The following is a 12,774-nucleotide window of genomic DNA, read 5'->3' as shown; positions in this document are numbered from 1 at the left end:
AGGTATTTCTTCCCCCCCTCAAATGAATAAAACATGACTTGGTTTTGAGTCAAGTATAATTTTATCAAATATAAAGTATTGGATAACAACAGAGTGTAGTGTTTCTATGAGGAAATCTTATTTCTAAACCAAATGTGCTGCAGTCTCCCTGCTGACATTCAGATGTTATCGGGAGAGCAAAGAAAATATTTATCAGTGGCAGAAATACCATGCTGATCACTTAAATTCCCAAAGAAATTAAGTTGCACAGAGGAAGTAAAATGATTGGGGATGGTGGAATAGGAACAGATGTCTTGATTATGCTATGCTACTTTAGTGAATTTGCATAATATCATAAACAGCCCAAGGCCATTCGAGTCCCAGGAGACTGATGGCAGCTCATATTTGCAGTAGCTCTAAATTTGGAGGGGTAAGTGGGGTCTGTGTTAGGAGCTTGGGCACGTTATAAAGATTAGCAAGTCTTTAAACTGGCTTTGATTGTTATGTTTTGTTCCACAAGACACTTACACCAGGGGTCGCTTGGGTGTGCTTGTTTAACCCCAGCCAGTTTGGGTGAGTGTAAGGCCTCTCCTAGGGCAAAAGGAACCTGTCTATTGCTCTAATCCTCCCTCCTTCCTTTTTAAATACAGTGGAGGATGCGTGTTCACTTCAGGGCAGTTTAAAGTGTGCCTCAAGAGCACTTTTTCAGCAAAACCCCAGACAAGGGGCTCTTCCTGACCTGAGTTTTCTGTGCTGCATCTCTGACTCCATGAACAGTGGCAACTGAAGCAGGGTTTTATGTGGAAAAAGCAGAACTGTTCCTTTACAGCACATCCTGCTTTGTTTGGGATGGGATGATTGAAATCATCATCATACATCTCAGAGTTGTTTTCTAGTGGTTTCCCAGGATGTTTAGAACATGAGGCAGATGCACTTAACTGGGGAGGGAAGAACAGGTCTGGAGACATGTCATGACAGTGCAGTCTTTATTTCAAAGGGGTGGGCTGCTTAACTGTAAGTCCATGAGGTATTAATACAGAGATTCTTTCTTTAATCTACCCTTCTGCTCCTGTGTTGCTGTGACAGATGCTGCAGCAGGGTGTATGTTTGTTGGGAGAGTGACATGTGGCTTCCTAAATAAGAGCTTTTGCCATCACTGTGTTTTTTCAGAGGGCATTTACTGACTCTAAAGGACCTAAATAAAGGAATTAAATGACTGGCAATAACAGGAAAGGTGATTCAGAGAGAGGGGGTTTTATTTATTTTCTATTTTTGCATTCTTTGTGTGGATTTTTATAATGGAATGTTTCTGTTACTTCTGGTTTTATGTGCAGAGTCTGTATTGAAATAGTTGTTTTACTGTAGATCCTTGCATTGGGAGCATTTTTACATTAATGTGACTAGGACTTTTTGGGAATGAAAGGTTGTAAGAAGCTAAATTGTTCTGATGCAGACTCGTAACTGGTTTATGGTTTTTAATACTAACTGATATTTATTCCTTCCTGACTATTTTACTATCTTTTTGTGGTCTATTTTTCAGCATTGTCTTTGCTGATTTCTTCATCATGAACCTCATCCTGTGGGTGAAAGGATCCTCAGCTGCCATCCCTTTTGGCACGTTGGTTGCTATCCTAGCTATGTGGTTTGGAATCTCAGTCCCACTAACTTTTGTTGGTGCATATTTTGGCTTCAAAGAGAAGGTAGGGCTCTTTGAGCACAGAAATGAAACACACTTGTGCCCTGGAATTGAATCATTGCATCCTCAAGCATGCAAGATCTGGTTGGATTGAAAAGTGGCCCTATGGTTGTAAAATGATGTTTCACTTTGTCATTATTTTGAAACTGAGTTTATGCTTGTAGTTATAGAACCCCAGACTGGTTTGGGTTGGAAGGAACCCTAAAGCTCATCCAGTTCCAACCCCCTGCCACGGGCAGGGACACCTTCCACTAGAGCAAGTTGCTCCAAGCCCCGTCCACTGAACATCCCTTGAACACTGCCAGGGATGGGGCATATGTGTTTTTTCCTAATAATGGTATCAGGTTTGTAGCTTATTTTATTTGGTAACTTGTGATGGCTTAGGAAAGAATATCGAATGATGTTTGTCAAATCTTCAGATGCTGGTATTGGGGAAAAGTAATCTGATTTATGATGTAACAACTTCTGTTTTAATGATATTCATTTCTCCCAAAGCCTATTGAACATCCAGTGCGTACAAACCAGATTCCTCGCCAAATTCCAGAGCAGTCCTTCTTCACAAAGCCCTTGCCTGGTATCATCATGGGGGGTATCTTGCCCTTTGGCTGTATTTTCATTCAACTTTTTTTCATTCTGAATAGCATTTGGTGAGTATCACTCTTTTTGCTGTTACTGTTCTAGTAATTCTGGTTTAATAATAAACATACAGTGAGTTTGAACATCCCAAACCAGTTAATGTAAGGAATAAACCAATTTGTCAATTTATCTTGCAGACTTGTGTGGAATTCCAGCATCTGCATCTTTATCCCTGTGCTCAGAACTTATAAAACTAGTTCTTATTGAGAGCTGCAAAGTGTGAAGTTAAAGTCCTGTTGCCTTGTTTTCTCTTTCTGGCTCTGAACAGCACCAGTGTGGTTTCATGCTGTTGTGATTAGGTGGAGTCTAATCCGTTGTGTACATTATGATTTATAAAACTAATATGTAGCAGTTTCAGCTGTTAAATCAGAATCAAGTCAAGACACTGGGATTCCATGATCTGTAAAACAAAGACATCCAAACACCACTCCTAAATGTAGTCAAAACCTCGTTAAGCAAGTGCATGGAGAACTAAACCAGTGCAGTCTGTCATAACTTTCACAGTGCAGACATGCAAGGTTTGCTATATTGTAGTGCAGTGGAAACTACTAACCTGAAGGCACCAGGTTTTTAAGGTGTCCTCTGTTTTATGTTGAGATTTCTTACAGAACAGGTTTCCACATCAATTCCTCAATCAAATCTATTAGATATGTTAGCCTTTCATATGAGTCCTCAACAAAGGTAGAAACCATGTAATACAGTTGTGCTGAAAAAGTTAATCAGCTGACAAATGGGTGTACTCTGGGCTTTTGTAGTTGAAACTACTGAATTCCCAAATTGTTTTCATTGTTTATCCCACAAAAGGGAAGCAATGAGGGAATGTGCAGCTGATACCCCTCTGTCAAATCCTGTGCTGCAGTAATTGTCACCATCACTCAATAAAGTTGATTTGGTTACTTCTCACCTGAAAGACACCAGATTAAAAGTAACCAAATATGTTCCCCTTGCATTTATTTTCCTGAGTGTTTTTGGGCTTGGTCAGACTTGGTCTGGGGATAGACTGGGAATGGAGGGGCATCTGGTTGGATGTAGTGAGGAGATGCAGAGACACCTGATATAATGTAGCTGCAGTAGGAGGAAGGAAGTGGGTACTGTAACTAGGGAAGGGTACAAGTGATGCAAGAGTCAGGGAAGTTAAAGTCCTCCCAACAGAGACACCCAAAGTGATCAACATCTCTGGAGGAAATTATCCATAACTGTTCTCTGGGAATATTCATAGACACTAATTTCAGGAGAAGTAGAACTGAGGCCTTCGAGCACCGCTGTGTAAAGCAGTGGTTTTATTCCTGTCAGCTTAAATGAATGGCTATTTACAGAGCACAACTCAGGTAAAGCAAGTTGCTTGGGACTCAGTAGATAGTGGTATAGACAAAGTTACTTCAGTGGTGTGGGGTTTGGGGTTCCTGTTTTGGTTAGCTCAGCACCTGCAATGGGCACTGTAAATTAGCTCAGAACTTCAACCAGAAATTACTCTTGTTTTTGTTCTTATTTCAGGTCCCACCAGATGTATTACATGTTTGGATTCCTCTTCCTAGTTTTTATAATCCTTCTTATTACATGTTCAGAAGCTACAGTTTTGCTGTGCTACTTCCATCTGTGTGCAGAGGTAAAAAGTACCGTTTTGATGTAGATACCGCTTTTAGGTGGAAGATGTTAGAAATAGTCGAGGTATTCCCATACACTGTGATGTGCTGTATATGGGGAATACCCATATAGTCCCATATACAATCCATATGTGATTGGATTGGCTTGTCAGCCTTTGACATGCTTGTCTTAGGCACGAAATGCACCTTTTGCTTCCAAATGCACCCTTTGCAGCAGATAAACAAGAATCCACAGCCTTGCTCTTAGAATCATTTCATGTTCATAGTGGAAGCGATACAGCTGACTTGGAGAAAGCACAAAGTAGCTAGTGCTATGTTGGAATCTTTCTTTTTTGAGGCAAATTTTGAAGAATTAAATGTGTTTCATGAGACAGTGTTGGTTTTTAACCTGGTTTTTATGTGTTGTCTCTTACTGAATGGTCTTGTTCTTTCAGGATTATCACTGGTGGTGGCGCTCCTTCTTGACGAGCAGCTTTACAGCAGTTTATCTCTTCATCTATGCAGTTCATTACTTCTTCTCTAAACTCCAGATAACAGGCACTGCCAGCACCATTTTATACTTTGGTTACACAATGATCATGGTCTTGATCTTCTTCCTTTTCACAGGTAAGTACAGTGTTCAAACTGAAATGAAGATGGGGGGGGTGTCCATTTTTGCAATGAGAAACACTACTTGAAACATCAAATACAATTCATGACACTTAAGGCTGTGTTACTTTTATGGTTTGTGATTCACACATCACAATAAGAGATTTAAGGTACTTTTTTTCCCTAACTTGAAATTACATTTATTTATAGTATAATTAATTTTCCTTTATTGCATATTCTATTAGCAGTGAGTTCAAACCGTTATATTTTCAAAGTGCTGTTCTTGTTCACTTTGATATCAGGTGTTTTAACTTGATTCTGGATTTCATATCTAGAAGTTCTATAGTTAGAGATAATTGCATATGGAGAATAAAAGATGTTTTCAGCTTTCATTATTAGCAAGTGAAGCAGGTTCATGCTGGGCAAAAAGTGACTGTTGACAGTGGAGTTCTGGTGCTATTAGAGGTGGTCTTACCTGCTCTTTAAGCACCACTTCTTAATGATAGGAACGTACCTTGACTGTGGAGGAACCTATTTGAAATATGGCTACTAATAGTAGTCCAACTTTTCTGATATTACTCATGCAGACTAAGTGTTTTCTACAGAATAACTCTAATGTTCATAATCACTTGACTCAAACTATAATTTCAAGGTTGATTTGATGAGAAATCTGTGCCAGATTTACCATGTGTTAGATGAAATTAAAAGCTCTTTGAAGGTTACTGGCCCTTAAAAATACCCAGGAGCATTTTGTATTGGTGTTCATCACACTGCTGCTGTTGTGTATGTAGTTTTAACACATGAAGTCAGATCTTTTATGTATCGCTCTCTCTGGTATCATGAAGTACTGCAGTGGTAGAACTAGAGAAAATCACAGAATCCCAGACTCCTTCGTGTTCGAAGGGACCTTAAAGCTCATCCAGCTCCAACCCCTGCCACGGGCAGGGACACCTTCCACTAGAGCAGGTTGCTCCAAGCCCCTGTGTCCAACCTGGCCTTGAACACTGCCAGGGATGGGGCAGCCACAGCTTCTCTGGGCACCCTGTGCCAGCGCCTCAGCACCCTCACAGGGAAGAGCTTCTGCCTCAGAGCTCATCTCAATCTCCCCTCTGGCAGGTTAAAGCCATTCCCCTTGTCCTGTCCCTACAGGCCCTTGTCCAAAGCCCCTCTCCAGGTTTCCTGTAGCCCCTTTAGGCACTGGAGCTGCTCTAAGGTCTCCCCTTAAGGAGCCTTCTCCAGATTGAACCAGCCCATCTGTACAATGGGTTGTTCATAAAACCAACCTTTACATTAATTCATAAGATTTATAATAGAGGATCTCTCTGTGCATGATGATTTTATTGTTACTTCTTAACATCTTCTGCCTGATTATTGAAACCTGCTCTAATTACTTTGTGTTGGCTTTATGAAATGCATCCCTTGGCTCCCTCGATGCAGTCAAGAAAGAGTGGCTAAAATAAGTATTGAAAGTAAATCTTAGCATCAGACTTCAAGTTTGTCAGTTAGCAGTGAGAAGAACTTCTTTTATCTTTATTGCCCTTAATTCTGGTGGATATGACACAAAATAAAGCAGTGTTCATAGTAAAACACTGAAGAAAATTACTGTATGTGTTTGAACAATTGTATTTAATAATATTAACTGGCACTTCCTGCTGGATTTCTACTGTTGTTCTGTCATTAAACCTGTGTCTCCTAAAGAAGGCATAACAAAAAAGTTCTACAAAGAAATGGGGATAAAAAAGGAGGAGGATTTAATTCTGCTAAGTTTTAACTATATCTCTGCCCATGGCAGGGGGTTGGAACTATATGATTTTAAGCTCCTTTCCAACCTTAACTATTCCATGTTTTTATGATTCTCTGAAACACAGAAGTTGGTATATTGCCACCTGAACCCTTACTTAAATCCTGGTGGAACACACAACCTCCAGATGTCCTCTATAACATATATGTATTTAAAAAAGCACCAAACTATAGTCTAAACTGTTTTAATTCCTTTTAAACTAAAGCAATATGTTAATGCGTGCCTGGGGTTTAGCATAGGTTAGTTGCTATCCTGCCAATTTCAATTTCACTTACAAGATGCAAATTGGGAGAATTAAAAATATCCCTTTCATATATAAAAGGATAATTGCAATTGGGGTGGCAGCTGCTGGAATGGTATTAAAAGCTTCAGATGTGCTGCTGCTCCTGGAGTTCTTGATGTGAAGGCCCCAAAAGTACTGGGCTGCTGTGATTTTTTGCAGTGTCCTGTTGTTTTAATAGAACCACAATAGCGAGGGCTGTGCTGCATTTCTGGTTCGTGAAGAAAGCTACTACATGGTCACCCTTTAAGAGAATAGCTAGTCACTAGAAAGGTAATGGGCATAGGAGGTATGTGGAGTGTGTAGTAAATCCTTGCTAGTGTAAAATGCTATGATGAATTCCCCTATTTAGTTTGAGGATTGATTTTTTTTGGTGGGGCTGAATAAGCGTGAGCAGCAGGTCCAAGGAGGTGATCCTGCCCCTTTACTCTGCTCTAATGAGACCCCACTTGGAGCACCGTGTGCAGTTCTGGGGTCCTCAACATAAGGAGCTGTCGGAGCAAGTCCAGAGGAGGCCATGAGGATGATCAGGAGGCTCAAGCACCTCCCATATGGAGACAGGCTGAGAAAGTTGGGGCTGTTCAGCCTGGAGAAGAGAAGCTGCGTGGAGACCTCAGAGCAGCTTCCAGGGTCTGAAGGGGGCTACAAGGATGCTGGAGAGGCACCTTCATCAGGGACTGTAGTGATAGGACAAGGGGTGATGGGTTCAAACTGAAACAGGGGAAGTTCAGGTTAGATATAAGGCAGAAGCTCTTCCCTGTGAGGGTGCTGAGGCGCTGGCACAGGGTGCCCAGAGAAGCTGTGGCTGCCCCATCCCTGGCAGTGTTCAAGGCCAGGTTGGACGGGGCTTGGAGCAACCTGCTCTAGTGGAAGGTGTCCCTGCCCGTGGCAGGGGGTTGGAACTGGATGATCTTAAGGTCCCTTCCAACCCAAACCATTCTATGATTCTATAAAATGTGAGCTATTCTAGGTAGGGGACTTGAGCAGAGGACACGTAACTTTGCTTTGTAAAATACTCCTTAATAGCAGTGTCTTTGCAAAATAAGGGTTCAGTCCTTCACAAGTTCATGGTGTGAAGGAGTTTGCTAATGTAACTTTACACACTGTTGGTGTTAATAGTATTCTTCCTGTACGTATGTTCCCCAAATGCGACCTGGACCTGTTCCACTTAACTTAGCACTAGGTGTTTTGTTTTCCCCTATTCTTGCCTATTAGGTCTCAGCAACTGTGACAGAAATAGAAAGGGCACTGTTAATACCTCCTATGTGGCAGTGTGCTGTGTGGTGATGACAAAAGGAATCATAATGAAGAAGTAAATAGGAACTGAATGCTAACAGTGACAATAACATCATGTGTGTGGTGAAATCTAACAACTAATGTGCACACCCAAGGCAGACACTTATTGCCATGCACAAAGTGCAGCTAATCTTTCAGGAAATAAGAAGTGTGGTTGAGTGGGGATAGCTACGTGATTACATGCGGTTTATGCTAGGAGACCAAGAAATGCTGAGTATAGTCAAAGCATGTTGCTTTACTGTGACCTCTATTTTGGAACATCATTTTCACTTGTGAGTTAATGCCATTTTCAAAATTGAGTTTTGATCTTCTGGGTAGATTGTGTTTAGAATCCAAGATTCTGAAGCACCTACCACTGTGCAGTGATTGAAAGCAGTATGATACAGAGAGCTTTTAAGGTACATAAGAAGTATCAGCCAAGTGAAGAGTGCTTTTCTATTTGCTTTCTTACAATCTGTTCATGCTTGGAATTCTTCTTTCTTCATTAAACAATAAAGCTACAAGAAACAAGGAGAGCAGAACAGTCTGCTTAATGTATTTTGGCATTATTCTGTGCAATAATCCTTGCTTTTAATGTTGAATTTAATCTAGTTTACTAATAACTTTCCCTTACCCAGCTAGATGTGAGCTCTCTGTGTCTAAGATCTCCTCTCTGTGCCCAAGATCTCCTCTTTGTGTGTAAGAAAACTGTTGCTGAGTGGCAGTATATATGTTGCAGACCAGGCTATTTAACAGTATATAAACTGGAGGACACAGATCAAAACCCAGTGGAGGCGTCAGTGTCCATTCTGATCTTTGAGAATCTTGTATACTATTCAGGTGAGGTATTTTTGACAGCGGGGTCCTTAGTTCCATGTTCTTGAAGTTTCTGGTCCACAGAGCTATCCACATCTGGAATCTGCAGAATACATTTATTCATAGGAGGGAAGAAGAAATTATAATACTGGTAAGCCCTCACTTAGGGGAGGTAACAGCAGAAGGAGTCTCTGACCAGAGAATCACATAATCCCAGACTGGTTTGTGTTGGAAGGGACCTTAAAGCTCATCCAGCTCCAACCCCTGCCACGGGCAGGGACACCTTCCACGAGAGCAGGTTGCTCCAAGCCCCTGTGTCCAACCTGGCCTTGAACACTGCCAGGGATGGGGCATGGACAGTACTGACTGCATAAGGCTGTATGTTGATGATGAGTGTAGCCTTTCCCTCCTGAGCTTGGAAGTCCATGGTTCAAATCTGGTGTCTGACAAACATTACCACTTACTGCTTATGTTAGAAACCATAGTCTTACTCTAGCTCCAGCACATTGGCAAAATTTCTGATGAAAATTAAAGAAGCATGTTAAAAAAGGATGCTAAACCAGACTTTTTTTAGGAGGGAAGTTGAAAATCAGTGTTACTGAAACCTGTGAAAATCTGTTTATAGATGAAATGATTCCTCACAGTGTGAAGTCTTTAGGTTCTGCTATGAGGCCGTGTTTTATAGAACACTTGCATCAGAAAGATTCAGAGTGACAAGGATTGGAGGATAATACTGTGAGGTTGGAGTGTGTTCACATATTAAGTTGTGGCATGCTCAGAAAATAGTGGTAAATCTCATTCTTGTGTTAGTTATACCTTAAATATCTATCTGCTATTCTAGACCAACATCATAGAACAAAAATGTACTTCATCTGTTAAACATTTGGAAGAAACATTGCTTTCAAAACTGTAAAAGGCTCAAAGTGGGCTGTATTATGAACACACATACGTAAGTGGCTGTGAACTATTGTAGACCTAAAAACCCAGGTTTTGACTTTGTGTGCCTATAAAAGTCTGTTTCCTAAATGGCACTTATGTGCCTGCTAGTGGTGACAGCAGCATCACATTCAGTGGTTTAAATGTACATCAAGCAGCCTGGTCCTAAAAGTCATAGAATCAAGTAGGTTGGAAAATAACCTTTAAGCTCATCAAGTCCAACCATCATCCCAGCACTGCAAGGCCACCACTAACCCATGGCACTGAGGGACTCAGCTACACGGTGTGTGAACACTTGCAGGGACGGTGGCTCCAGCCCTGCCCTGGGCAGCCTGTTCCAATGCCTGAGCACCCTCTGGGGAAGGAATTGTTCCTCATCTCCATCTAAACCTGCCCTGATGCAGCTTGAGGCCGTTTCCTCTTGTCCTATTTCTTGTTACTTGGGACAAAAGACTGATCCCGCCTCACTCCATCCTCCTGTCAGGCAGTTGGAGAGAGCGATAAGATCCCCCCTGAGCCTTCTCCAGACTAAACCCCCCCAGATCCAAATCAATAACTTAGCCTAGGGATGAATGTGTGGTGTTCAGTTGAACAAGTGCTGTCCTCTGGCTAGTTAGCTGGGTTACAGTGCTGTGCTCTGTCCTGCTGGCAAGTACTTGTTAGGTTTCTCTGTAAGCAAACTCTAAGATGCACTAACCATTTCCTCTTTCTCATTTTAGGGACTATTGGATTTTTTGCCTGCTTCTGGTTTGTAAGTAAGATTTACAGCGTTGTGAAAGTGGACTGAGAAGCTTCAAAGTGTCTTTTGAACACATCTCCCTCTGTTTGATAATTTTACCGTGTATAAAAAAGCATCCTGTGTAATTACTCTGATTTGTAAATGCTGAAGAGCATCAAATAGGGATTTTCATGGGAGGAAATGGCACCATTGGAAACCTGTTTACATCAATATACTCATTGAACGTGTTAATTCTAAGGATTCAAAAAAATGATATCCCAAATTGGATTTCGGACACCCAAAAATTCTGTGAACTAGTTTGAGTGCATTATACATTCCTCCAGCTGAAATTCCTTGTGATCTGGGTTATTTTTGTTACCTCTTTTGGTTACTCATTTATATCCCATGAAAGCATAGGACTGTCAAGTAAATCTATGTAAAATGTGAATTTTTTTTTTAACTTAACTATGATTGTACATATTATCCTGCACCTTCTTTACAAGTAGGTATCTTCTTACAAATGTACATGCATTTAGTGTCATGTAGACTTTATTAAAAGCACCAACACTGGGTTTTGTTCAAATAAAACTGCACAACTCCACCTGACCTGTTTCCTTGCTTGTTCAACCTTCACTACTTGGACACAGATCCCATTGGTTTGACCCGTTGGTAGTTTTGGGGTTTTATATTGGTGGTAAACAGCTTGACTGTGACTTTGGCTGCACAGTGGGCAAGCAGAAGGACTGGGAAGTCACTTGGATCCATTGCTGGAGGATGGGCAGGGGCTCCTGAAGCTGCTGCTGCCATTACCTGTGCCTCAGCTGTGCTACTCTCACTTCACCCAGGTATTTTTGGCTGGGCAAACCATTACTTTCTATGAAAGAGTGAAAACCTTTTCCTTCATTTAGCTCTTTAGTACACACATCTCATTGTCCTTTATCTTGTGAAGGTTGTATGCAGCTTGTTGCAAAGTTTAGCCATGAATTCAGTGGGTTTGGGAATGATTTGGGGTGATTCTTGAAGGCAAAGCCTTTCTTCCTGCTCTGCAGAGCTTGTGCTGAAGTGCTGGATTACATGAGGTGGAGTATCTGAATAGCCTCTTCGGTTATAAGCATTCTTCTCAGGAATGGCAAGGTTTTAGAGGCTCCCCAAAGTCTTGAATTGCCCTTGAAGCTGGGCAGAGTCACTGCAGAGACACAATTCACATGGCAGTGCTAATGACCCCGCTGGAGATGATGAATAAGGGGATGTTCACTCAGATTAATGGGTGAAATACTCAAAGCTTATTAACTGGCATATGGAAACATTCATCGCTGGAAGCTGCTTTTCCATGGCTAAGCCTGCAATTTAACAAGACCCAAAATGACTCCCTATCTTTTTGTGGTCATACACATACCAGGTAACTGTAGTTAATGGTTAATAGCCTTGCCAAAATGGAATCTTTGCTATGAGGATTTCAAGTCTCACCTCTGTGTAGTTGTTCCATCCAGGCTACTTAGTGTAAGACAGATCACCTGATGAAGCTGGGATAAAAATGAGGCTTTAGACAACAAAAAGAGCCAAGCATCAGTGTATGAGGAGGAGCTGGCTGCAATAAAGATGGTTTCAAATAAGCTGCATGTATGCTCTTGATGGCAACTTGGCCTCTCAAATGTTTTCCCTTCCTACCACCAAAATCTCGGAGGTGGAAAACTACAGTTACCATTAGAGTTGCCATCAGCTTGTGGTGATCTGCTGGTTCAAGAGCACCGATCACTCTATTAAAGACCTAATGCTTGTGAAATTGGTGCTGCTCTGTTTAAAAAGGTCCTTCCTATGAAATGTTAAAGTTGGGGGAGATTTTATTGGCTAGTTAGAAAAAATACTAATAATTAAAAAGAAATGTTGGCTGAAGCAGCTCTTAAATTTTACATGTTCAAAGGGAAAGGAATTCAGGAGAGAATTGGAAGTTGCAATTGGCATAAACTCCCAGCAGGAAACTTTGCCAGATTAATAAATACACATTTAACAAGAGGGGAAGTAAACTGAGTTGTAAAACTGTAGTTACGGTGCTTTTACTACTAGTGAGTAAAAAAAGTAGAGACTGTGTTAAGCAAGTTTCTGAAGCTTGCCAGTAGTGTGGAGCCAAAGCCATGCACGTACAATCAGTCATTCTCAAACAGGTACCATCAGAGGACTTTGGGGGGTGGGTTCTTTTTGGTAATAGACCCCATTCATGCAAATGTGGCATAATTCATCGTTCACCAGTGCTTGTGGTGGAGGCCGAAATGTGCAGAGCAATAGAGTGTATCTAAACAGATGGAAAAAGGCTTGAGTTTTGGTCCCATTACTTCAAAATCGATGGATACTGTCATGGCAGTCAATCATTCCTTGTTCCAGTCTGTTGTGGGCTGTGGTTTTGGGTGTAATGAAAGTGAATTTCAAGGGTGCTTTTCATTTACATGC

At 41.3% G+C, this 12,774-nt stretch overlaps 1 protein-coding gene across 1 annotated transcript in view; it reads left to right on the top strand.

The window, feature by feature from the left end:
• The window catches only part of LOC115613285 (transmembrane 9 superfamily member 2-like), a 29,738-nt gene extending 18,808 nt beyond the window's left edge, over positions 1-10,930 (top strand). The window contains exons 13-17 of the mRNA XM_030498549.1: positions 1,520-1,679; positions 2,171-2,322; positions 3,806-3,917; positions 4,350-4,521; positions 10,331-10,930. Coding sequence (XP_030354409.1) covers positions 1,520-1,679; positions 2,171-2,322; positions 3,806-3,917; positions 4,350-4,521; positions 10,331-10,398 — 664 coding nt within the window. The 3' untranslated portion in view covers positions 10,399-10,930. The remainder of the gene's footprint in view (positions 1-1,519; positions 1,680-2,170; positions 2,323-3,805; positions 3,918-4,349; positions 4,522-10,330) is intronic.
• The last annotated feature ends 1,844 nt before the right edge of the window (positions 10,931-12,774 follow it).

This window comes from Strigops habroptila, chromosome 9, assembly GCF_004027225.2.
Source record: "Strigops habroptila isolate Jane chromosome 9, bStrHab1.2.pri, whole genome shotgun sequence".
NCBI lineage: Eukaryota > Metazoa > Chordata > Aves > Psittaciformes > Psittacidae > Strigops > Strigops habroptila.
Note: the sequence above shows the minus strand (reverse complement) of the source record. Positions and strands in the feature narration are given on the sequence as shown.